The sequence below is a fragment of the Anabas testudineus genome, chromosome 19, assembly GCF_900324465.2.
Source record: "Anabas testudineus chromosome 19, fAnaTes1.2, whole genome shotgun sequence".
In the NCBI taxonomy this organism is placed as follows: Eukaryota; Metazoa; Chordata; class Actinopteri; order Anabantiformes; family Anabantidae; genus Anabas; species Anabas testudineus.
Genome location: NC_046628.1, coordinates 12,992,352 through 13,019,070, shown reverse-complemented (window position 1 = coordinate 13,019,070; position 26,719 = coordinate 12,992,352). Strand labels below are relative to the sequence as shown.

General features: G+C 40.4%; 2 protein-coding genes across 2 annotated transcripts in view; both read right to left on the bottom strand.

The window, feature by feature from the left end:
* Nucleotides 1-16,699, bottom strand: part of prkcea (protein kinase C, epsilon a) — a 29,449-nt gene extending 12,750 nt beyond the window's left edge. The window contains exons 1-2 of the mRNA XM_026351567.1: nucleotides 16,355-16,699; nucleotides 692-755 (exon numbers count right to left, since the gene is read on the bottom strand). Coding sequence (XP_026207352.1) covers nucleotides 692-755; nucleotides 16,355-16,699 — 409 coding nt within the window. The remainder of the gene's footprint in view (nucleotides 1-691; nucleotides 756-16,354) is intronic.
* Nucleotides 16,700-21,018: 4,319 nt separating this feature from the next.
* On the bottom strand, nucleotides 21,019-22,540 carry six3b (SIX homeobox 3b). The gene is made up of 2 exons (XM_026351690.1): nucleotides 21,846-22,540; nucleotides 21,019-21,157 (listed from the first exon to the last, which is right to left on the bottom strand). The coding sequence occupies exons 1-2, from the start codon at nucleotides 22,538-22,540 to the stop codon at nucleotides 21,019-21,021; spliced, it is 834 nt and encodes a 277-aa protein (XP_026207475.1).
* Nucleotides 22,541-26,719: the final 4,179 nt, after the last annotated feature.

Here is a 26,719-nt window from a genome sequence, read left to right as displayed (position 1 = left end):
AATCACTCTTATCATGCGGCATGTGAGTGAGAGTATGTGTACAGACAGGCTAATTGAGGGAGGCATTCTGGGTGTTTCCATGGCTAATCAATGCAAACAAATAGAGGAGAAGGAAACAAAGAACAACAGAGAAATTGGGAAAATTCTATTAATTCTGTTAAGTAACTTTCTAGGAAAACAGGAAGGCCCGAGGCTTCTTGTTAATCTTTCCATCACACTCAGTGGCCTCTAGGTCCAATGCAGCAAACGAGCAGTAATAGCTGAGGATGTGTGTACAGTTATGTTACATCTGTATAAACTGATTTTCTGGAGATTTGGGTGCAGTGGGAACAAGTTGCGAGCACAACACTGACATATCACAACCTTTTCCTTGTTCTTCACATCTATCTGAAGTTCATATGCCACAGAAGTTTATCTGATCGTGTGCATTAGTCGCTTTTTTCATGCATCAGAAATATGTACTATTTCAACATGCTTGACAGTGCTCTTGTGAAGTGTTAACACAAATTGCTTTATTTTTTCACATTGTTCACTCAAAAACAACAAAGGAGCCCTTCTTCTTGCTGCTGCTGCTACTACTGTCCAGAGTAGCTATCATGTTTTGTAGGGCACTTATGTGAAAGGGCCTTACGAAGGGATCTCTCTCCTACTCTTTTTGTGTCTGCACCAGTATAGTAGTGTGCTTTCTTACCCTCAGTAGAGGATCCGGACAGATCGATGACCACGTACACCTTCCCCTCTGGCTCCAAGTCAATCTGTGCAGACAGAGAAGGAGAGAAACTCAGAGTAAATCAGTGAGAAATAACACAGCTGAACAGTGAGTACAGCAGGGGGGCTTTCCTCCAGCACAAACAAACACACCAGTGCACATGGAAGAGGTCATTATCTTCAATAGCATTACACTCCTCTCCGCCACCCATATCATTATCAGTGTTAATAACACCATCTTTATCACTATTATCATTTCTATTCTCAGCACCAGCATCACAAAGGACCCTGTTTACTCCTGGTATTTGAATATGTGATGTTATCTGGATAAGGACTTCTTGTAACAGCGATGTGCATTTACACCTTCTCGTTGTTTATAAGGTTTCTTGTTATCTTAATTGTGTCCCTGTCATTTGATTTAATGTGTAAATTAAGTGATCACAACTGGCAGACCTCTGAACAAATTACTCTGGTGCGTGGGCTCCACCTGTTTATGCTTCTCGCCGGGACACTGGGCAGATCTTTTTCATAAGAATGTGGTCTGACCATTCAGATTTCATTCTGACTGTAATGTGTTTTGCATTTGTTTTGCATGCATTTACACTGCCTGTTTTTCCTTATCCAGGTTAAGTTACACATATACAAATTGCATATTTGGTCTAAACTGTAGATACTTCACCTATATATAACATTATGGCCACTGCACATTCCTATAATAATAATGTTTACTTGAGTTCATTAAACAGTGGCAGCACTAAGAACAGCAGTTTGTAGCAGTGTTACAGGATTACATATACCTAATGTAAATTAGTTTTATTAATAAATAATTACTGAAACCAAGACAAGCATGCATGTATTTAACCATCTATCTATGTTGCAATAACAAATAAGTTAACCAACTGGCCTATTTCCTGCTCCCTGGTTGATAACACTGACCTCTCAGTGTGTGCAGAAGATAATTTTCATAAAGAGATCAACAATGTGTAACATTAACCCGCTTTATGGCAGCAAAATACATTTAAAAGAGAAAGTATTGTCAGCTATTACTAGTAATGCACTCAACTTCTTCAACAGAGTCAAACCAGCTTCCTTGACATAATGTTCTTGTGCTGTGAATAGTCTGCGGCCATCGCATTTTCAACAATACATGTTGGATAAAGTAATGCTTGTGGAGCCTCATCCAAGCTTCTTATTTTTAGATCACCAGCAAGCCCAGTCTTTTCTGTGCCAACAGACTGTGAAATGGTAAAAAAAAAAAAAATTAAATAATATTTTTGTTTTACTCACAGGGATGTTAAGAGTTGCCAAAACACAGACTAGTTGCTGGAGGGTAACTGAGGGGGAAGTAAAGCTGGTGAATTAGAGAATGATGTCACCTCTAGTTATACAGTACCTATGGTATAATCCATTAATCCTCCACATGCATAGCTTAAATTACCTACAGTGGATTTATCAAACTACAGCTGAATAAACAGTTTCTTGTTTATCTTTAATTATTATGCTGTCATTGATGTTTTGTGTTAAACTATATTTATTTACAGTTAATTAGTTGTTCTTCAGTATGCAGACATTTTGTTTGAGCAGGTGCCATTTAAAAGAAGGACATTCAATCTGTGAATTTCTTAAGCACACGGAACAAAAGCACATTTTCCTGATCAAACATTACTGGATGATCAAACATACAATCTACATATAAACACATGGACTTTTATTCAGCAAATAATTACATCACCCTCAATTCAATACACATGCAATTACAGAGATTAGGGAGAGTGCAACAGACAGCACTAGAGAGACAGAGAGTGTGCAAGAGAGAGTGAGAAAGAGACGTTTAAATCCTTAGTTAAGCTCTGGGACAGCAGCAGATCTTCTTATGCAACAGTCAGACTCGCACACATGCAGCAACACACATGGACCCTTCTGTGCATTGCTGAACATGAGACACAAAGATTTCACAGAAACAAGTAGGAAACAGCAGAACGCAAAAAGTCCACAACCGCCCTTCACACACACACACACACACACACACACACACACACACGGACACATACAGCAAAGAAGCAGTGTTCATTGTACAGGGCTCAGCAGTAGTTTAGAGTTTATCTGTGTATTTATTATACAGCATAGTAGTAACAAGTAAAACGATCCTAACCATCATAACCAAAGTGGTATAAAAACAAAGCAATTTTCAGAAGTATTACTTTCAAATTTTTGCATCAACTTTTGTATCATCTCTTGCATCATTAATATCAATTAAAGCTGCAAAATACGTTAATTCATGAATTAGGAATCAAAGCACCTATTCTAACAAGTTAATATTACAGTTATTTTCTCAAGATAAAATAGTGAAAAATGCCAAACAAGCACTGAACAAACGAGGGATTTGCTGCTTTTCTTTGTCAAATTTTATAGTAAACTCAACTTTGTGTTTTGAACTTCTGGTCAACCAAAACAAAACATGTGAACACATCATGCTGAGGTCTGGAAAGTTTTTTTATTGTTTTGTTTTTTTTACATTTCATTGACTACATGGAAAACCAGTATTGAAAACAATCTTTATTCAAGAACCGGTCTCAAGTCAAACACCACAATAGACAAAGAGTAGCAGGTCTATGTAAAAGTGTACATCCAGTATTATCCCTTTGTTGTAAGTATAATACATAACTGCATGAGATTTGTGACCTATAAATGCCATTGGGTTCTACCCTTGAAAACGATGTGCTAATCCTCAAATGTAACCTCTTGCATAACAGCACATCTCAGTGGGGATTTCAGCTGAAAGATGGACTCAGAGTGATTTGGAACAGAGTGGAGCAAATTGACAGAACCATCATTGATTTAGTGCCCGGGTCCTGAGGTGACATGATGCCAGCCAAAAAAACTGCACCGCTCTCACATCACCAGTTACTGTGAGGTGCCTTCAAGCTCATTTTCATCTCCAAATCAATAAGAATTACTACTACACTGATATGAGATCTTTTGAAGCTGATTTAGATCATGCCAGTGTTCAAATTCATGCCAAAAAAATCTGAAATAAACACAGACTGTCAGTGTTTTTCCAGGATTTAATTCTTGGCAGGCTGAAAAACCACTTCTGCATTTGCACCACCATTTAATAGTAAATCAATCTGGCAAAACCCACAACACAGTACATTATTTTAGGTTGGTAATGTGGTATTGAAGGTGTAAGAATAACAAAGGAATGGTTCACGTACATTTTTTTCAGAGTCAAAACAAAATGCTACATTAGACTAAATTAATCCATAGAGTTCAAGGTTGACCTGATGGGTATCAGACTGCTAAAGACACCTCAGCTTGTAAAGTGCATTCATAAATTAAACCAGAATTAACAGCGAACTTTACGTTCAAGCACCAGAAACGTAATGCTAACAAATGGTTGATTCAAAAATGTGATGATTGATGTTGACCGTGCAGCTCGTTTCTATGGTTACTGTTCCTACTACAGTGTAGCCATGTATCCTAGCAACAGACGTTCCTATGGCTGCGGCCCTGCTCTTTGTTCAGTGGGAGCTGGTAAGAAATGCTGTTATCAGCTTCTAACAATTAATAAAAATGAAAGTTAGGATGGATGTATAGGACGATTTCATTTTGCATTATTAAAGTCTCCTCCACTCAAAAAATATATTTAGCTTATACTTTACTTCATAGTATTGTCATGTATTTTCTGCATGCAATGATGTACAGAAGGCCAGTGTACAGAGTTTGACATGAAAAGCTTCCTTTGACCTTAAAACCTTGCAACATGCATGTAAAATCTGTAAGAATGTTTTGGAAGTCTAATATGCCACTTATGCAGTGCGATATGCAAGATTGTAATTTCCAGCATATATACACTGAGGATGTACATCATGGTGAAATAGGCAACACCCTGTTTTAAATGCATAAACCTTGAAAATATTCCAAATTCCAAATTTATATATGGAAATATCCAACTTTTTAAATAAGAAGAGCAAAAAGTAAGGATTTTTAACTGATCGCATGGATTATTCTGTTGAAATAATGTGAGACTGTGTATTATTCAAAGCAAAATGTCTTAATGCTGGAGGGCACCTTTAAAGTTGTTATTGTGATGACAACTGAATTAATCCTCCGAGCTCACAGTGGAGAGTCTGCACTGTTTTGAGCCTTCAAAGGCTAGACAAAGACAAGTTTGTGATTTTTTTGTGATTTGGTTGAACAAACAGTTTAACCCAGAAATTTCTGTTAAGCTCAAAGGTGGATTACATAACTAGGAAATTTAAAGCACTCTATTAAAAAGTAAAGTAGAAGCTCATCCACCAAACCTAAACTAAACCCAGTGAACATTGCATTTGTGCATAAATGCTGTGGTTTCACTTTGACCTACAGAAATGACAGATGGACGGTGTCATTGAGTCAGAAACTTTAGCCAACAAACCTTTTGCACACACGTTAATTCCATCTGTGTCACAACAGTATTCACAATAATAGAGATCTGTACTTAGGATACCAAAACAGATGATTACACCTGTATGCCCTTTGTAAAAAAGGAGGAGTAGTTGTGCAAGTACCAGGATCCTGGGATCATGTATGCTGCCTTCATTGCACTCCCAAAGGGACCAGAGCCATAGTTAACATTGTTAGTTCCCCCCTAGTTTCCCACTCTGACAAGTCAACGCGTGCCGTGAGAAACGACTGCTAGAGTCAATTTACCGCCTCTTTTTCTGTTATTCTAAGCTCATTTGTCTCTATTTGAACTGTCGTAAACCATATCGTGCTACCCCACCTAGCAGGCTAAAACAAACAATAATACATATTTAGTATTTTGAATAGACAGTTGACTAAGGATTGTCCTGGAACTCCATTAACCGATACTTTCATATTAAAACTAGATTAAACAGAGTTTTTAGCAATAAACCCAGAGAATTATCACCTTACTCTGCAGCTCTTTTCTTGCATAGCACCAGACAAATAAAGTTGGTACATTTATAAAAGCATTTACTGGTTAAAGAAGCAAGTATTTCGCTCCGTTTGTCAAACAGAGAATAAATATTGAGTTAAATACATAACTCCAAATGAATACTAATGAAGTTCAGTTCTGTTAAATGTTAGAGTGGATGTGGGGAAGGGGTGCTGAAAGACAGAGGAGCTTAAACAGGAGCTTTTTAGTTTCAATGTCAGAGGAGTTTTTGCATAGAGAGGCATTATAATGTGTGTTTGGATTTTTTATATTTTCAAAGTAAATTTTATATCTTCTTTCATCTTATTTCAATGAAACACCAGAGTTAAAGGATCATTTGGCACTTAAACTAATAATTATTTTTGCCATTTACTGCTTTTGATTAATAGAACGTACGCATCTCTGACAGTAAAGGGTCTTAAACCACGTCACCAAAGTAACTGACCAATCACTTCAGCATCAATTAGATCTATTGTGATAGGAGATCTAATCCACATCACAACCTGTATGTAACTTGGATTTAAGCTGTTGTGTACAGACACACCTGCGCTGAGCTTCCTCAGCCCAAACACAGAAGATGGGAGGAGAAAGACTCTGACAATCTAGTTTGCTTCATTAATCTTGTTAGTTCAATTAGGACGCTGATACAGCCAGGGAGACGGATAACTTCACAAACCCTCTCTTACTCTCACACACACACACACACGCGTACAGGAAGCGCAGTGTGTGTCTGAGAGCGTCTGGGGATTTTAAAATGGACTTCAGAGAGAGGTTAGCGTTAAACACACATACAAGCTTAACTCTCTTGTGTTCGTTCCATCTCCACACACACAAACGGGCTTCCAAGACACACACACACACACACACACACACACACACAGACACACACACACACACACACTGCTGATACAATGCACACACACCATATGCAGTAACACAGAGAAGCACTCAACCAAGCAGACAGGGCACTCAAAGCTTGCATTATATCAATACTGTGGAGCTAACCCGCTCCCACTCGCCGTCCATCTAGCTCGCAATCTCTGTCCAACCAGACAGCTCTCTCTGTCTCTCTCAGGAGCATTTAGTCTCAGTGACAGCCTCCCACATCCATCTGTCAAATAACAAATTTCGGCTTTGCCAAGAGCTCTGCCACATGCGCACAAATACATGTGTGTATTTGTGTGTGGATGAGTGTGTGTTTGTGCGTCTTTCTCCCGCTCAGTAACTCGAGAATGTGCATCTAAGCACACACACACACACACACACACACACACAGGAGACCCATGCTGAGTGAAGCAGCATGAGAGTCATGCATCTTTAATGTAACATCACAGACGGCTAATAATGTAAGAAGAGCCAAGCTGTGTGGTGGTGGTGGAGGTGGTAGGGGTGTGGGGCAGAATCAACAAAGCTGAGCCCCTCACCACCATCACAGTCCAGTCGTCCAGTGTTTGCTGTGCAGTAGCATCCACAAAAGGAGAAACAGACTAAGATTGGACATCCTCAATAAAATCACCACGTCAGCGATCGCAAACATTCGAGGCGAGTGTGTGGTTTCCAGATGGACTGGCACACGGCATGATGAGCAGCCTCGACAGATGAGTTTGCCGTTGCTGCTGGATGCATCTAAATGAAAACACAAGAAACTCAAGCTGCAGTAGGAAGCCTTGTAATTGGGCTGAACGATTAGATTTGTTTACTACTTTACTGGTTGGCCATTTGAATTCATATCTACAATATTACATTAACATTATAACCTTACTTAACATCACTCAAATATAATAATGGCACTAAAAAGAGGTGTTACATTTACTGTTAACAGCTGCATGCTACAGTTGTATGAGGTGGATTGTTGTTATAAAAACTGTTGGTTAGTCATGTCTGACACTGTAGCTAACAGTTTTCATAGCTGACTCACAAATGTCTGATAATACTGTTATTTATCATAAGTTAATGTTAGTTTATAAGACAAGCTGCTCCACTGCCCTGAATCCCTCACCACCATTCACAACCATTGAAGCGAAAATCTGACATTTCGGAAAATACTCTTTACTTACAGAGTTAGATAAGAAGGTCAGTATCACTAATATCTATTATAATAATATAATCTAATATAATATCCCTAATAATGTGTGCTTAATATGTCACTAATTAATTAATCACTAATTCATTTGTTAATTAGTGATTAATAGGTGTATTTATTTAGTAAATTCTATGTGCTTTAATATAAAATTCTGTTGGTTGTGGCCCATGAACATGAACCAGCACACCAGCAGAAAGATAATAAATGCATTCCCTGAAATGTGAAGCTATCCCTTTATGGTTTTATCCTTTAAACTTGTTTGTTTTTGTTTGGTCAGTGCACAATATGAATCTTACCTAGATGGGCATATGTATTGTTTGAAAATGTTAATAATCGGGATCCAAAACAATCCATTTTTGATATATGAAAGTATGCTCTCAAACAGTAAATGTTGTCTGAACACAAGCCATCTAACAGCGTATAAATAAAAGTAAAAGCACCCACTTAGCAGTAGCCTGTCTGGGCTATAAATAAAAGACAGATAACATCAAATTTTATTTTAAATGTGTCCTTCCTGTAGACACGCGCCTGTGATCACAGAAAGGCATCAGGGACAAACAGTAGGTATGCATTTCACCTGCTGTCCCACAGCTCCAAAATATCCCACTGTGTCTTCCCTTTCATTGAAACGTGCATTAAACACCCTCCAGCACAGACACACACACACCAAAGATTGACCTGATTTGGCTTCAGTGGGTGTGTTGTGTGTGAGTGTGTATTGTCACTGTGGCAACAGATGCAACAGTGCATCTTAAGTCCAGCCTGTCCTACTTAACCAGCAGGTCACCAAGGGGAGGAGCCCATGATGTCATTGTCCAGTAACATGCTATGGTGAGGGAATGGAGTCTAGAGGTCAGGCGTACATAAAGGGATGATGACAATACGGCTGTTAACTCAGCGATGATCATGGTCATGCCTTGAAAAAGTAGAAAGGCAGGAGAGAGGACAGCAACACAGCTCTGCCCTTTACACAAAAATAATGGATGATATTTGCAACCTGGTACTTCGCATTTAAATTTATATTATTTAAAAGAGATGTTGTACAGTATTTATACGAAAACTCAATGCAAATGAACCATTAATTACATGAGATGCAAACCTGCTCTTACAAACAATAATGTCTAATTACAAGGTTTACAGTTTAGCCATTTATAATACATGTTTTTACAGGCTGTGTTTACTTTGTTTTATATGTTTCAGTGAGGTGTTAGTAGTAACATTAGCTTCTAGGCTTCATCATAAAGGCAATGTGGGCTTGTAGCAATCGACACTTTTAAAATAAATTAGTTGATATACGGTCAAGTATCCGATTAATAAACAGCTCAGTCTGTGCTGTTTATTTTCAGAGAATTATTAGACACATAGCCAGAGATGATTTCCTGCTCACTGCTGTGAAGCGTTGGCACACCTTACGCATCTTTCTTCGCCAGTAAAAAGGTGGGGCTAATTTATAGCAAAGAAAATAATGCCCAATGTGGTGAGTTTCCATTGTTATTATAACTACATTAGCAATCATTTCCTAGCTGTAATTTCAAAGAAATACTGCTTAATACCATTAAGAAATAAAAATAGACACAGTGAGTGGCCTCTAATTGCAGTCATTCAGCTGATAATCTATGGCTTCTGTAAGTATGAGCATGTGAGTGTGTGTGTACGTGTTGATGCCAAGTGTCAAACAGTAGCTGGATGACATCTGACGTGGCCCGTGTCCCTGTGAGGAAACTTTACACTGTGTGGTCAGCGTGTCTCAGACTGAGTCCTAGAAGCTTCTAGCAGCCTCACAGCTTTCAACCTCCAGCCCAACATATTTACATGTACACAGAGCTCATTTCTTCACCTCAGCTCCTGCTCTCTCTCCTCCATTACTATTCTTCTCTTCTCCCAGGTCTTCTCCTCTTCTAGAAAAGCACACCTCCTTTTCCTCATACCTTCTCTTTTTTCTATGTTTAAGTTAATTACTAAGTAATCAAATCAACATTTATTGATATATCGCTATGTCACAAATCAAAAATTTACCTTCAGGAGCTAGACAACCTGAAGAGCAACAACAACAACAACAACAACATCAAACATCCTTGGACTGGACAAGGAAACATACCCCAAAACAGACGTAATGAAACCTTTATGCATTTAAATGTTATGAAAGTGTATAATACGTAACAAGCTGATATCTGACAACAAACTGATTCTATCTCACCAACAGACATAATGGCTAGAAAGCTAATATGCTAATAATATCTTACTAGCGACCACAAAATCCAGTATCACTAATAATCTAACATACTAATTTAAATCGGATAGAGAAGCTATCAATCTAACTAATTAATTGGCTGCCGGTCTAGAGTATAATGTGCTTTTCTATCCACTGATTGGTCATTCGGGCGTCTTCTCTACACACACACTCAACACTGGCAGACTTTGAGACACAGACACTACTCCTGGCCCTCAGGACTGGTCTTTTGTCTCTTGACAAGTTTTGTTAATGATTCTTAATGATTATGGGGGGGTCAGTTAGGAGAAGGGGGATGGTTGATGTTTGAGGTGGGGCACGTGCTGGGTGTGACTGTGGTATTGCCATACTTGCATGAGAATACATTAAAGTCTACAACTAGTTGATGGTTCTCATCAGCCTCAGGGGCGAGTGTCCTATAGTTGGTACTGTCCTTCAGGTCTCTCCACACAGCTCTTTTTAAAGTAGCTTATCTTAGACTACATCTAAATGAAACCGTGATCACAGCAGGTTGTTTCTGCATTTACCATGGCAGCTGTAGAGGTAGAGCGGTCGCCAACCAACTGTGGGCTTACATCCCCAGCTCCATATGTCGAAGTGTCCTTCAGCAAGATAGTGAACCCCAGCTTACGCCTGGTGGGTCATGAACTTTGCCTTCATTGATATGAGTGTTTGTGTGTGAATGTGTGAATAAAAAGCACCATTATAAACCCCTTTCGGTACCAATAGGGAATAGAATGGTGCAATAAAAGTTCAGGCGTTTTACCTCCATTCACATTACACGCCAACATATGGGAAAGCAGGTTATTTTACTGCTGTAACTGATCATGCTTGGAGAAAGCGAATAAGAAACTGTATACTGTTTCAGGTTCCACTCTGGACATTGTTGAATGTTGGACTTATTGCTTTGTCACAGAACAAGCAGAAAACAATAAGGAAGAACGAGCAAATCCATTACAATGTTTCTGCCAGAGCTCCAGTTTCCCCCAGAGATTCTACGTCAAAGCAGTCGTCTTTAGGAGAAGTAAACCACTGTTCCGGTCTGAACAGTCAAAACAGAGAAAGAAAGGTGTGATTACCAATTTACCCAGCTAAGTGCAAAAATGGCCTGGCTACTGTGATTACCGTAGTCAATGTGTTTTTGGCCTGGTTGAACTGGATTCTGTTCGCATTTCTATATGCCTACTGCCTTTGTCTGAAGGAGCTGAAGTTTGATTGTAAACCAGGACTTAACTGAATGCGGAGAAGGTCTTGGTAGGCACACACGTATCCTCACAAAAGCTGACATAAGATGTCTCGTGTCATCTAAGGTTTTGGCAGCAGCCTGACAAGCAATCCAATCAGGGCAGGCAAGGCCTGTGTAGGTCTGTAGTTCCTGTTTTGCCTTGTTAGTCCATCTCTTTACAGTGTTGACCACAGCACCACAGATTATTATAAGCATTTTATATGTCATATAAGGCTGAATATACCTAGAACATTTTCACTATATATTTTTGTATTGTCCTAGTCCTCTTAAAGAAAGTTATCACATAGTTTATATACTGTGTGCTTTTTTTACGATTCACCATTATAATTCCACATTTTACTTAATGTATTGCAGGGATTGTGGAGATATGGGAGACGCTACATACAGCATCACAATAACTTCTGTGAAAACAACCAAATATAGCCCAGTTATCTAAACAGCTTATTTAGATGTGGAACGTGAAAGCTGTGATCCAGAACTTGAATTCTAATCATCCTTTGCATTGCTTAGCCACTGACATACCATAGTTGCCACAGGAATGCACAGACAAAGTCCTGTTTACAATGATATGTGGCTCACCTCTATAGAAAGGCAATGCAAGGCATTTTATGTCTATAACACATTTCACTAAAAGTAAACTCAATGTGTTTATATCAAAATTCATGCAACAAGTAACATATTCAGAAAACTTACAGCAGTATCTTGCAGTGAAATTTAGATTAATATTGCAACTTAGAAAAAAGGCAAATACTGCTGTAAACTGTGTGCACACAGCATTTTTACATGCAAAAGATTTGACTTACCCTGAGGCTTTAAAGTTTAACTTTTTACATCCAAATAAGTGTAGAAAACAACTGTAAAAACCACTCTGATCATTGAGTGTGGTAAGCTCACCAGGCAAAGGTACCGTGTTGTGCCTATATGAGTACCTGTATACGCTGCACTACTATAATGTCAGTAAGTGAAACAAAGGGTTTACCATGCAGCACAGACAACAAGCAATTTAAATGAACTATTACAGAACCACCAAGGCTCTGTCAGTGTGTTTCTCTTTTCTTATCCCTTTCCTTCTCTCCATCTTCCCCCAACTCTCACCTACCCATCTCTCTCTCTGGTGTTTCTGTGGGTGAGAGACTGTCACCAAGGGGACAGGCTGTCAGTGTCACCATGGGGATGGGCTCCACGGAGCATCTCAATTACTGAGTGGGACAATTAATAAGCATCAAAGCCTAGTTAATATTTCACCAACGGCACTGAGCAGGAACCTGGCCCACAGCACTCTGGTCCACGGGAGACAGATCATGGAGCAGCGGTGGAAGACGAAAGAAAACAGGAAGCAGAGAGTATGGGAACAACAGTACTGAGACAAGAGAGACAGAGAGAGGTGATGAGATGAGATGAGAGAGGCAGCAGAAGGGCGGAGGAAGTGAGAAAGACTGAGGTACACAGGCCTCAGTTTTCATCTGAACAGCAGGAAGTGCACCATTTGGTTGGACTGGTTCACTTGTTATTGTACATTTCAATTTATGTCACTGATCTGCTTACCGTCATGCATTTCATAGGAGTCCCCATCTGTGATCCTTCATCAGTTTGTTCCCTTTCGTTTCCCAAGACTTTTTTGTGTTTTGGTTAGTTCTCTATAATTCTGTATCAGCGGCCACGCAGGTGACTCTGTTGCTGTACTGAATGAATTCTAAAACAGAAAGGGCACACTGACTGACCTGTTGGCATGCTCATGTTCACCTCTTCCACCATCTTAGATTGAAATGCATGCATGCTAACTATTGTTAATAGTTATCACATCACTAAAACAAAGCACAGCTGAGAATAAAGAGCATGAAAATTACAAATGTGAATGTGGCTGTAGAGGAACGTTTTTAACATAACATGTTGATGGGAGTGTTTGTACAGTACCAGCAACTGTATCTCTTTATCTTTGAATTATGTGTCTTGTTATGAAACATCCAGTAACCTGCTGAGAACTAGCTTAAAAACTAGCTCAGATTACCTATTAACTACTACATTATACTTCTCACATCTCTGTGCTCAGACTGAACTTTCCATCTTTACCTCTCCACTGGAGACTGAAGAGTAAATATTAGTAAGAGCATCAGGAGGAAGCAGATGAAAGAGCTGTTTATGGCACACACGTGAGGCAGGAAGAGGAAGATCATGGGTAAACGAAGAGAGGAGGAAGGAGGTGAATGTAAGGAAAATGAGAGGGGAATCACCTTAGGAGTGGAGAGGATGAGGGAGACAGGGGAGGCAGACGTGGTGAGTAATGGAGCAATGAAGGGAGGACAGAAGGGGAATGGGAGGGGCTGTGTAGCTCTGAGGCAGATGTATTGACTGGCTGGCTGATCAATGGGATGTGGTCAATCAACAGAGTGATCCATAAGCTCTGACCTTACTCTTGATGGCTGAGGGATGAGAGAGAGGTGTGTGCATGAACAAGACTTTCTCTGTTTGTGTGGACACAACATAGTTCACTACCATTGTTGCAAGGCTATTTCGGCTTTTCCTCTCAGCTCCGGGCTTATGAGAGTTAAGACTCGGTTTTAGGGTTAGGAGTAGAATTAGGGTAACTATTGGAAACAGGCAGGAAGAGAGGGGCTTGAGAATGAAGTACTTCAATCAGTGTCCAATTTGTGTAGATATTGTTTAAGTATCAATTAAAAATATATATTTTTAAATCAAATATACATTAACAAAGTATTTTTACAGTACTGCAGTTTAAAAATAGCCTCCCAATGCTTCACATTCACCACAATGAATATTTTGTTGCCTCCCTTTTTTATATTACATCACGGTCATATGTTAATCCGGCTGAAAGAAGAGTCTGTCCAGAGTCTTCAAAACACTATTACCACACAACAAAATCCTATTTTGGGAAAATAAATTGTAATACTACTGTAGTGCATACAAATAAACATTCACTGTAATGGTTGAACTTCCTATTAAAATATGCCTCCAGTCTCTGACAGGTAAAACTAATTGCTAACTAACATAAACTGCCTGAAAAAATAGGACAATATCCGTAAGCAGTAATGTACAAATTATGGAATTTCGAGTTAATGCAAAATAACTTGGTTATTTGAAAAGCATATGCTAATTAGCCATAATAATAATGCACGTCCTGAAATTACTTTCATCTGATTTAAAGCAATATGATATAAGAACTTTCACAATGTATACATTGTTATGTCTGCTTAATAATTGTAATCCTACTGGGGGAAACACAACAGTCCAAAGAAGCAGGAGGAATGTTAGGAATTAAGGAAGGATGATTATACACTGCCCGTCCACAAAAAAAGTCTTAATATTTCATTGGACTCCCTTTAGCTTTGATTACAGCACACATTCACCGTGGCATCATTTCAAAAAGCTTCTGCAGTGTCACAACATTTATTCCCGTCCAGAGTTGCATTTATTTTTCGACAAGATCTTGTATTGATGATGGGAGAGTCAGACCGATGCACATCCCAAAGATTTTCTATGATGTTAAGGTCTGGACTCTCTGATGGCCAATCCATGTGTGAAAATATAGGTCATGCTCCCTGAACCACTCTTTCACAATTTGAGCCAGATGAATCCTGGTATTGTCATCTTGGATGCCCGTGTCATCAGGGAAGAAAAAATCCATTGAGGGAATAACCTGGTCATTCAGTATATTCAGGTAGTCAGCTGACCTCACTCTTTGGACACATAATGTTGCTGAACCGAGACCTGACGAACTGTTGCATCCCCAGATCATAGCACTGCCCCACAGGCTTGTACAGTAGACACTAGGCATGATGGGTGCATCACTTCACCTGCCTCTCTTCTTACCCTGATGCTCCATCACTCTGGTTTTAGTAGTTTCTAATCTCTTTAGATGTTTTCTTAGTTTGATTCAGGGCAATAATTTGACTAACACCTGATGAGGTGATTAACACCTTTTCCACGACCACAGGATGTGTCTTCAGACATGGCTGTTTTAAAAAATGAGAACCTGCTCACTGCATCAGTTAGGGTTAAATAACTTGTTGGCAGCTGAAACATAATCATCCATGCAGTAATAATCCAGAGGGAGGCTGTTTGCTTAGTTAAATCCAGGTGGTGACTTTTTTCTTTTTGGATGGGCAGTGTAGATTGAACCTGAGATGCCCAAATTGTATTGAATGTAAAACATCTCTTGTGTTGCAGATAAAAGAGGGGAAACTGCAGTATCACTACTATTACTAAACAGCTCCTCCAATAGCTTCACATAGGTGACAGAAGACTACGGTACAAGACCATGTTGCAGTACAAAACCAGACCTGGGTTGACACCTAGCCAACATCTCAGCACAGAGACACGCATACAGCTTGACGACAGATTGTTAACTAACACGCTGCTGCACTGCCAAAGAAAAAGGACAGAAGATGGTGGTGATGATGATAATGACGATGGCTGCAAGGACTAAATGCTAAGAAAGGAGTATTTGGGAATAAACGTAAGGTGAGCATGGCATGTTTGTGACTTAAGGCTCAAACACAGAGTGGTACTTTCATTTCCCCATTCATTACTATCACTATAAAATTCAGTGTTTCCTCATATTGTCATGCCTTTAAAAGGAGAAGCCATTATACAGATTTTAAATTTGGGCAAAACCCCACATTGGGATTGGTTTGTCACGCTGTATCTGTAGATAATCAGAGTCACATCAGTGCAACCCTACCCATCCCATGAGCAAGGCACTGAACTCCCCAGAGTTGCCTATTAGCCTCTGTGAAGCTCTTGGGAAGGAAAAGGTGTAAAGGCATGACTAGACAAAGAGCAGCAAATGAATAAATGGGTCTCATTCCTGGATGAATATGTGAAAAAGGGAACTGGATTTTGTTGCTGGGGGCTGCTCAGCAAAGACTTCCTGCCCTGCACCTTCAGGAACATGCCTTCAAGTAACAACAAGCACAGTATGCATCACACCAAGTACACTATGAAAATAATGTAATGGTAGAACTGTTCCAAACAATGACTATTTGACAAACTGGTGACTCGTTTATCTCTGGGCATGTTGCTTCAGGTTCATTTCTGATGGAAATGACAAAAATGCTGTAAATGTCATATCAATATCATCATGCATCGGGCTTCCCTGACCACAGACACAGCGACACATCAAACACATACCCAGTCTTCATAGTGTCTGGTTCCGTTCTGCAGCAGGTCCTCCAGCTGGATGGTGCAGTTGGCAACAAAATCGTCATATCCAATGGGTGCATCATGGAAAACTGACAGCTCCAGGCTCCTTCCCTCACGGACCTCAGTGCAGAACTCCTGGTGCCAGGCAGGGCTGTTGGTCTTGGTCCTGGTGGCGGTCTGGCCAAGCCGGGTCTGGTCCAGATTGAGAGCCAGGTAAGGGTCCAACAGGAAGGAGCCGCTCTTCCCCACAGCATGGCGCAGGGCCCATGGGGTGGGCTTCAGGTCCACTGCCTCACACACTCGCACCTTCAACAAGCCGCTGAACACAGGCATGGCTGCAGGCTGCTGGGATGTGTGTGTGTGTATATAAGGATGAGGATGTGTGTGTGTGTGTGTGTCTGTGTGTGTTTAGGCTAGTCTGCCTGTTCCTGCTCCTGTACACAGAGTGTTTCCTTCCAATGAGAGGGGTCACTGCACAGTCCTGCTACATCCCATAATGCCGCTGGCTCCTTGGACTCTCAGTGTAACACAGCCATATCAGAACACCGTGATCCACACATACACACACACCAACCGTGCAGCTGATGGTCTCTGCTGGACTGAAACACAGCGCTAACGCGGACTCACACCCTTCAGAGGTCTGCTGTGCACTCTCCCACCCGAGCGACTACCTTGTTTGTTTATGTCGGTCCCGTGCGCCAGACAAGATTCCCGTGTCGGCGGAAACAGGCCTTTAACGCAGGTTAAAGAGCTCACCGTGAAGCCCCGCAGCCTCCGCACGGTCCCTGCGTGTCTCTCCCGGGTCAGGGTGGGAGAGAGCACGAGCAGCCGCGCCTAGCCATCCGGGATTGGTGCTTGGTTTCCAGCCCGTCGCGGCTCGCTCCTCTCTAGGATAATCTCCTTGCGCCGACCTCACGCTACCGCGATATCTGCGCGTTCTCTCGGACAGCCAGGTCCCTTTCTCCCTCCAATGCAGTGTTTTTAGGACTCACCAACACACCGAATACATGACGGTGCTCGGCTCCCGTTAGTTTTTTTTTCTGCTTTCGGTCTTTGAGCGCGCCCCCAGTTTCCCGTCCCCTGTCTCCTGAATCCGTGAGTGAGCGCGAGCTGCAGGAAATGCGCAAAACGCGTCAGAGAGAGAGAGAAACTGTGTGTGTGTGTGTGTGTGTGTGTGTGTGTGTGTGTGTGTGTGTGGAGACTACAGATGAATAGAACAGAGAACAGGGGGATGGAATTCACCCGCAGGCATGGAGCGTGTGCGTGCATGAGTGCGCGTGTGTGCGTGTCATGGCCAGACAGCCAATACAGGTAGTCAATCAGTCAGTCCTTATGCATGGTCACAGATGAAGCACACACACACACCTAAACACACACACACACTCCAAGGATAGATGAAGAGTATGTAAAATGTTCTACACACTGACAAAGACAGTTTTCTGCCTCCTGATACTAAAAGCCACTGTAAGAATGTGACACAGGGTGAATCAGAGATTTACTCACTCATGTGCACTATGTGTGCAGGGAGCCCATAATATTGTTTGACTTAACAGGTCTAAGTTTAGAAATAATATTGTGTAATTCACCGTAAAGAGAGTTACAAAAAAAGACATCAAAATCCAACAATATGATGACGCGTTGAGCAGCCTGCTTGAACTCTGTTATCATTATCTCTGTTGTTATATTTATAATATGTTATATCTCTGTTTTAATCTGACTAATAAGCCTATTATGAAATCGATAACCTTAAGTATATATTTTAACTACATACCCATACGTCTGCCTTTACCCACCTGTTTATTAGTTAAAATGTATTGCATATATCTCATAGATACTATATTGAACTTAAAATAAATTTCAACATTTAAATCTAATTCAGCATTTTAACATACCAATACATGGGATCAATATAAAATATTTACTATACTTCAGGTTTTGTTATTAAGATTTACTATCACTGTATTTTGTTCTATTTCATGCATTTATGTATGTGTGCATGTGTATAAATATGTGCATATTTATATGTAATTTCTGTCATTTTCTTGATTTATTTTTTGTTTGTTTTGGGGTTCAGTGGCAGAATAACCAATGTACTTTATACAGCGAAATCAGATTAAATGAAGAAAACGTGCACTGCAGACACATCTTTTAAATCTCTCCAAGAACATTTATTGGATAATTACTTTTGTTTCACCTGAATGTCAATATAGTCTAGTTTAATGTTTTTATTTGTGACATGCACATTACGAAATGTACAGTAAAATAATTAAGTAGCCACACTGTGCAAAAACAAGACAAACATTATTATTATTATTGTTGTTGTTGTTGTTTATTATTATTATTATTATTATTATTATTATTATTATTATTATTATTATTATTATTATTATTATTATTATTATTAGAAGGGAAATCATTGCCTCCATTGATTGTTTATGTTTTACATTAAACCTGTCCAGCTACGCCATCTGCTGGTTCGCTTGACTCATCGTTGGGATAATTACGCTTGCAGGAGGGTACGTATGGTACGTTGCATTCAAGTACTCCTCGTAAATTTAAACTTCACATGTGGTCATTGGTGGAGCATTTATTTAAAAAAAACTCTAACTAACTAACTAAGCAAACTTCAACACAACACTACATTACAGGTAAAGGTCAATTCTACCACAAAACCTACCTGAAGTAGTAGGCTAGAAGTAGTAATAAGTAAATGTACTTCACATGCAAATTTTCCACTTTCTAACCCTGATCCTCGGAGCCAGTGTGCTGTTTGTTTACCAACTATCCCTGTCATACCCATTGCTTATTCCCTGGATCAGGTGTAGTCAGCCAACCTGAAGCTGTAAGTGCAAGGATGGTTGGAAAACAAGCAGGACAGGGGTTGGCTTCCTTTGGGGTAGAGGTTAAGTGTTAGGGAAGTTCTGCTGCATAGATGTGTAGTCATTTCAGTTTTTCTGTGATGACATTTATAAAATATTAGATAGAGTTTTAGAGGGAAAATCATTTTTTACTACAATTCTTTACTTACAGAGGTTTGAGAGATTTGAAACGTGTCAAGAGGAAAATACAGTGGAATTAAAAGACAGTTCCACTAAAATCTTATCTTAGCTTATTAATTCTGTGAGGTCTTAAAGCTCAGACTGAAGTGACTTGAGATAACTTTTGTTGTGACTTGGTGTTAAATACATAAATTGAATTGACAAATTCTGAAATCTACTTGAGGCACTTGATAGTTATAGATAGTTTTTCACATGTAAAATATGGACAGATCATTGCAGTACAACAATGTTTAGTGAGTAGAAACTAAGTTTACTGGTGAAGCAATTAAATTATTGTCCTCTTCTATTAAATCTGACGTCACGTGTTATTTTTAACTATTTATTTTATGTATTCAATGGACGTTAAACATAATTCAAACATAATTTGTTATCTTTATTGCTCCCAATCCCTCTGAGATTAATGACGTCTCTGAATGCTGAATATTAATAAGAAGGCGGCGTTACTTTGACCACTGGATGGAGCTCCCGTGTCTTCATGCTACAACCTAAAGGCACAAAGTTGGGTACAGTCCTACACTCGCTTCAAACCAATAACAGTGATAGGCTGTACCTAAGAATGGGTACATTTACTCAGTAAGTAAGTTCCTTACATGAGTATTTCCATTTCACGATACTTTCTGTTTTTACTCCACTACATCTATCTGGCAGCTGTAGTCGTGTGTTTCTAACAAAAGATTAGGCTAAATAACACTAAATAAATTATGGTGTATTATAAAGAATGAAAGATATGAGTTTTACAGCCCTGTAAAATAATGATCCAATAAAATGATAATGTGGAGTCTTGGTGACATTTTATACACAGTTTAACTAGAACTACCTTTATCAAACCATTAGTAAACCTCCTTTAGTCAAACTCATTCTTGACCACACACACATGAATATTATGGGAATTGTATGATTGTAAAAAAAAAAGAGTGGGCACAATAATAGTCATATTTTAAATAATTTTATTTATATAAAATAGCAAAAAAATTCAACATTGAAGATCAAGTACGCCACACACAGACTGCACAGTGAACTCTGTGAGCTTTAAATAAAGTAAAAGAGAAGATAAACAAACATTTAAAAGCCCATAAACAGGACAGGGAGGTAGGCTTGTTTGCTGATTGTCTATGGCAGAGGATAGCCAGGGGTCCTCCAGGAACGGCTAAAGATACAACTAGTTCATTTAAAAACAAATGACACATAATTATAGAAAATAACAGTGATTAGCTTACAGGCAGGTTTTGGACTGTAAAAGTCCTTCTACGCGGGTGTCCCTTGGGTTAAAGTCCATCAGGGGTCCATGGTTTAATGTCTGTTTCACTGGGTTGAAGGTAGAAGCTGCGTCACCTCCACTGTCCACCGATGTAGTTCAAAATCAAAAATCTGTGTATGATCTACAGTCGGTGAGCTTGCATATTCATGTATCCTGTGTTTACATAATCTGTTTTGTGCTCTAGGGAATATTTAGGATGAAGCTGTTTTGCGTCCTTGACAGTTATTGCAACTCAAACCAAGAGCAGGCTTTTGTCCACATAGATCGTTCTCTACTCTCTCTGGTAATGCAGACCATCACAGGCCCCTAAAAGGTCCATTCTCTGACTAAAAGTGTCAGACATCCAAATCAGAGTCACTATCTGTTACTGAGAGAAGAGTTTCTCCATCCGCCTGTTCCCTGCTCCCATCTGGACTGCTCTCTCCTCTGCTAAGTGCATGTGCACCCTCTGGACACATCCTGTGGTGCTGCAATCTGAAAATGAAGACATGAGGAAGAGGCATTAAAATCTTAACTTTTAAATGAAATGAAATTAATTTGTAACAAACTGGAAACACAACGTTTTCACAAACAACACATAATAGTTTAAATGTATAACCTTAGATAAAAAAAAAAAAAAAAAAAAAAAATGTCAAAGCAGAACAACAAGTAATCTCTCTTATTTTGTAGCTGGCGCATGCATTTCAAGCTATTTGAACCCATTTACGCACGTTTTCCCTTCACCATAAGGATGAGTGACCCACACACTGACCCTGAAGTAAATTATAGTGAGAGAAAATGCAAGAAGGAACGACCAGGTCAGGCTGACAGAAGGAAAACAAAAACCTACAAACTGAATAGTCATGCGCTTTTACGCATGAATAGCCCTTTTACGCAACCTTGGCCGCCTGTGGAGAACAAACTGCCTGAGAGAGTGGGTGAAAGCTTTAGTGTGTGATCAATAAAGATACTTATTACATTTTAGACAAATGAGTTGTCTTAATGTTGACAGTACTTTTATATTATTGGCTACTTAAAATGGCAAATAAGTTGCAGTTATGTATTGGCTGTTAAAACAGAAACGCTACTACAGAATGAACTGAGCGAAAAGTCCCTGCTCCCTGTTACGGTTTTCTTGTAGAAAAACTCAATGGACAACCGGTTTCAAGTGCAGGTCACTGACCTGTTTTTGGCTGCTGCTGCCCGGTCTCTCTGTCTTCGGTTTTTGAACCAGTTGCCAACCTGAGTGGGTGTCAGTCCGGTGGCGTGCGCCAGCTCCCGTTTCTTCCCGGGGTTCGGGTACGGGTCCTGCAGGTACCACTCTCTCAGCAGCCCCCGTGTGCGCTCCTTGAAGCAGTGCGTCTTCTGTTCTCCGTCCCAGATGGTCCTCGGTAACGGGAACTTCTTCCTTACGCGATACTTGTCCACCGGTCCAAGTGGTCGCCCCCGGAGCTTCTCCGCCTCTCGGTAGTGAGCTTCGAGCCACATCGCCTGCAGTTTCCCATGAGAGGCGCGCGTAAAGCGGTGCGTCTCCAGGATGTGATACAGCTCTCGGAAACTCCCAGTATGATATGCCACAACTGCGCGAGCACGCTGCACGGACTCGTGCTCCGAGATGGAGTCACGGCCGTCTGCTGTCACCGGGAGTGACCATAGAAAGCGGGCCAGCCGCTCAATGTCTCCGGTTTCCTCCAGGGTCTCACACACGCTGGCGATTTGCGCCGCAGAGAAACAGAGCCCTGGGAGGGCCAGGGGAGGGCAAGCGGAGGGGGGGTCTTCTGGGGACCGGGAGCGTGCCATGATAGCAGACCCATCCGCAAAGTGCGGCAGGAGGAGACGGGAAGCTGAGAAAAAGTCGAGTTGCGATCTGAAAACCATCTGGACAAAAAAGTTGAGCCAGAGAAGTGGTGAGCGTGCGTCAAAAAGAGTCTGACAGAAATCTGGTAAAGTCTGACTCTTTAGCTCACCTGAAAGTCTGGGAGGGACCCTGAATCTGACTCCTCATTGGACACCCAGGAGGTGATGCGGGGTTGTCGTGGCAGCACTGTCAATCAACGGAGGATTTATCGCTCGCCTTTCAAGCACAAGCCGGACACAGAAAGCCCCCTTTCCTCTGCCTTTTATTTGTGAACAACTAAAACACGTTGCCCAAAATAAATACTTAACTCATCTTAAATACATCAAAACTGGAATACCAGTTAGGTTTTGTGTGAGTATGATCCTCCATCCAGCCTGTGCTGAATCAGAAAGAAGAAAGGAGGTCCAAATAATTTAAAAAGGTATTGAGTCTAATCATAATAATAAATCACACTACAGACCTGTTAAAGACAGAATAAATTTATAAATAACTATAAACCATCAAACAGCATAAGGCCACAACCAAAGACAAATGATGAAAATGACCATTCAGAACTGATCATCTGACAAAACTCAACTCTCCTCGCTGCTATCAACTAAACCTCATACCCTCTCTTGTGCTACCAGTAAGCAGCTTGCATCATTAATATGCGAATGGTACCCGGTGTGATTGTAAATCTCACCCAGGCCTGACAGCGTATGTTTCTCTAAGTGATCTGCTGCCACTCTAATCACTTTTCTACTCTCTAATATCCATAAATTCAGAGATAAGCTGTGTTCTAGCTCCATTCTGTTACCTTGGATTAGCATGAGCCCTATACAGCCTGGTAACATTAGTCTAATAGAGCAGCATATTCAATCAACATTAAGACATTCTGGTTGCCCTGAGCCATATGCTTTGGAGCGTGGCACCCTTTGTACATTGTCATGGTGTTTTTATAAAGAACCTCATGTTAGGAATATGAATATAAAGTAGATATATTTAGCTCAGCAAACAAAAGAACCTCCACCACAAACAGAAAAAACACTCTTTTGCACATTTATTATGTGGTGTTCTATTGTGTTACACCTCCAAATGCAGTCTATAACGTGTTGGACATGACAAAGGGGGTCACCCATGCTGCTTAAAAGGGTTAATGCCAATTACCCCAGGCAGACAGGATGTCCCTACATGTGTGGTATCGTGGTGAGCTGGCAGACTGATAATAGCTTGACTGTAAGTGTTGATTTCATATCACTGAATACAAAGATTAACAAGATGCACCATTTCTTAAGAATACAGAGAACAAAACATCTAATTTCTGCTCAGACAAAATGAGAAGTATGTTTTAGATGTGGTGGTGTGAAAATGCATCATCTTACCCATAGAGCTTTGTGAATCTACTTCATAAATGTTCATAGACGGAAGGTGAAGACTGGATGGAAATAAAAAGAATTAGAGTTTTAGTTTTGGGGAGTTCTGAGTTATTGTTTGGGTGAATAAATATTTGTTTCAGTGGTCAGAAATTCCCTTTGTGTCACTCTGGTGGGATTTAACAATGAAGACCCAGTGGAAGCAAACTAATTCTGCATCATCTCATTGACAGTAGTTTGCTCATTATCAAACAGTGGAAAATAAACAACTTGCACTTTGTCTCAGAACACAGAAAATGAAGAACAATGTCGTAAAATGACTGAATCTACTGACCCACCACTGCATTGGTTTTCATGTTTATCAAAAAGGTTGCAGGGCCAGACAGGAAAGTGCTGCCGTCAACTGAAATGCAGAAATGCCCATTAGTGCAGCATCTACTGGAACATGTGAAGCATCACAAACAAACTGGAATAAAGGTGATCTAAAAGTTGCTGCGGATACATTCTGCAGCCGAGTAGCTGTTTTGTTTCTGTCCTTCACAAACACACATTTTGATGAAGAAGTACCATCTCATTCACAAGGATCACAGCGTGTTCTGCTGTGTGTTGTAGCAGCAGAACAATGTCCGAACCCACACAACAGTCCCCGAGCGACAGTCATGGGCTCCTCCAAGTTGAAAAGACATTCCTCTCATCGGAGCAGGAAGAGCACACCAAACACACTTGAGGAAACATATTTGAGGTGTGTTGTGGTGTGAAGGGGCGAGTGTGTCCTAATGGTGACAATTAAGGTAATTCAGCAACATCTCTTTTCAGTGTCAGAACAATTACCGGGGAGGAGGAGGGAAAGCAGAGCTGGCTAAAAGAAAGAGGATGACACTTCCAGGGTGGCTGGAGGAACACAGTAAGAAAGTGAATCGCCCCTGCCTCTCCTAATCCCCGTAAACAAAAGCCCTGCTCCTAATTAACCTCTCCACTGACCTCCACAACTTAACACTGACCCCTTAAGCCCTGAAACTTTAACCCCCTCCCTCCGTCTCATGGAAGAGGCTGCACAGCCCCTCCTAACTCCCCCCACAGTCTCCTCCTCGTTAAGCCACTAATCATTTCCTGAGTCTTTGTTGTGCTTTTGTGCTCTTACAGGGCTCCAGTAGAGTCTGGCACACAATGGTACCCCGAAAAAAGGACTGAGGGGGGTAAGTTGTAGCAGATTGAGAAGGATGAAAATTAGGATGTGGGGAGACCAGGACGACAACGCTTTCTCTACCTCCTAACTCGATCCTAATCTTTCAGCATGTAACCTACCTCACCACCTTTATGAAAATCATTTCATCTTATCATGGATATCTATTTCATGAGTAAGGCGGAACGCTTGTAACCGCTTATGTCTTCATACTAAATATGAAGCAGCAGTCAGCAGACTGTTAATTTAGCTTAGGGCTGGAAACAAGATGTTATATGTCATCTTTTATAGGGAGCTGTGTGCAGAAACAAATAAAGACTTCCCCGTTTCCAGTCTATATGCTATAAACTAACCGTCTCCAGCTTAGTTTCATATTTAAAGCCCAAAATATGAGGTAAATATGTTGAATTGTTGGTCAAAGAAAACAAGTGATTTCACAATGTCGCCTTGAGCTCTGGGAACTTGTAATGGACACTATGTTCCTTCTTTTGCAGACAAATGGATTCACTGAAATATACAAAACGTGAGAGACAGATAGTTAAGTTTTCCTCATCATACAATGATTGAAAATCTGACTGCACATGAGGACAGATGGAGATGGCATTGTGTTACCTTGTGTGTGTGGCCACCATTTGACCACATTTTGACCTCTGTCACAGAAAGCTGAGGAGGGCAGGTAACTGTACCTGGGTTACTAATCCTGCACCGTGACTTGTTTGCAACTCAATACCTTGAAGTTAATCCAGCTTTTTTATTGGTGAGGCATTAGTCCAGCTGTGGGAGGGCTATAACAGCTGGAGAAGAAGTTTCTGTTGGAAAGGAAATCTTCATCCAGACACGTGAAAACACACAATCTGACAATACACAACGTGTTTGTTGTCTGACACGTGTAAACACACAATTTGTGTGTGTTTGTGCATCACAAACATGCAAATAAACACTAAAGTGCATACACCTGACTGATAGATAAATAAACAGGAGGCTAATGATTCATCTGCCAGACCATAGATTAGGCTAACTGGATGGCCTAGCTGGATGTAAAGGCAGTAATTACATCATTGTCCTGTGTGTTGTTAGTGTCATCTCACCACTTGGGGTGTTTTTAATGAATAGTTTGAATAAGACAAACACAGCAGCAGCATGACAAACAAACACTAGCCACCAAAAATACAAACAGCTGGAGCCTGAGCAAACAACTTGTTGCCAGATTTTCCACGACAGACACACACTTCATCCAGAGATATTACAGAATATTTTGATGTGAGTTGTAAGATTTTTCAGGGAATCAGTGTCCTTTCCAATGACCTGTCAGATATTTCACATTTCTTCTACACCATCCAAGCAAATATTGAAATGCACAAAAAAAATGTATTTTCAACTCAACTTTCAAGTGCTGCAAAAGAAATTAAACAATAAAAAAAGTAAGTAAGATAGTAAGAGCACAGTAGAAAGCCTGTACCACACTTTTCAATTAAAATCAATATGATAAAGAAAATTTTTAAATTTGCTTGTTCGGATACTTTTATAATTTTACCAACAACAGTAAATTTAAGTGTTAAATCCATCCATCTATTGTTTTAACCACTTGTCTTCTTAAGGGTCGCAGTAGTGCTGCAGCCAATCCCAGCTGTCATTGGGTGAGAGGCAGAATTTACCCTGGACAG

Bases quoted from the DNA above. Each gene is read 5' to 3' on its own strand.
- six3b (XM_026351690.1), bottom strand. From the start codon at position 22,540: ATGGTTTTCAGATCGCAACTCGACTTTTTCTCAGCTTCCCGTCTCCTC. The intron at 21,158-21,845 runs GTCAGTGACCTG...CTTCATTTTCAG, and splicing joins GCAGCAGCAGCCAAAAACAG to ATTGCAGCACCACAGGATGT.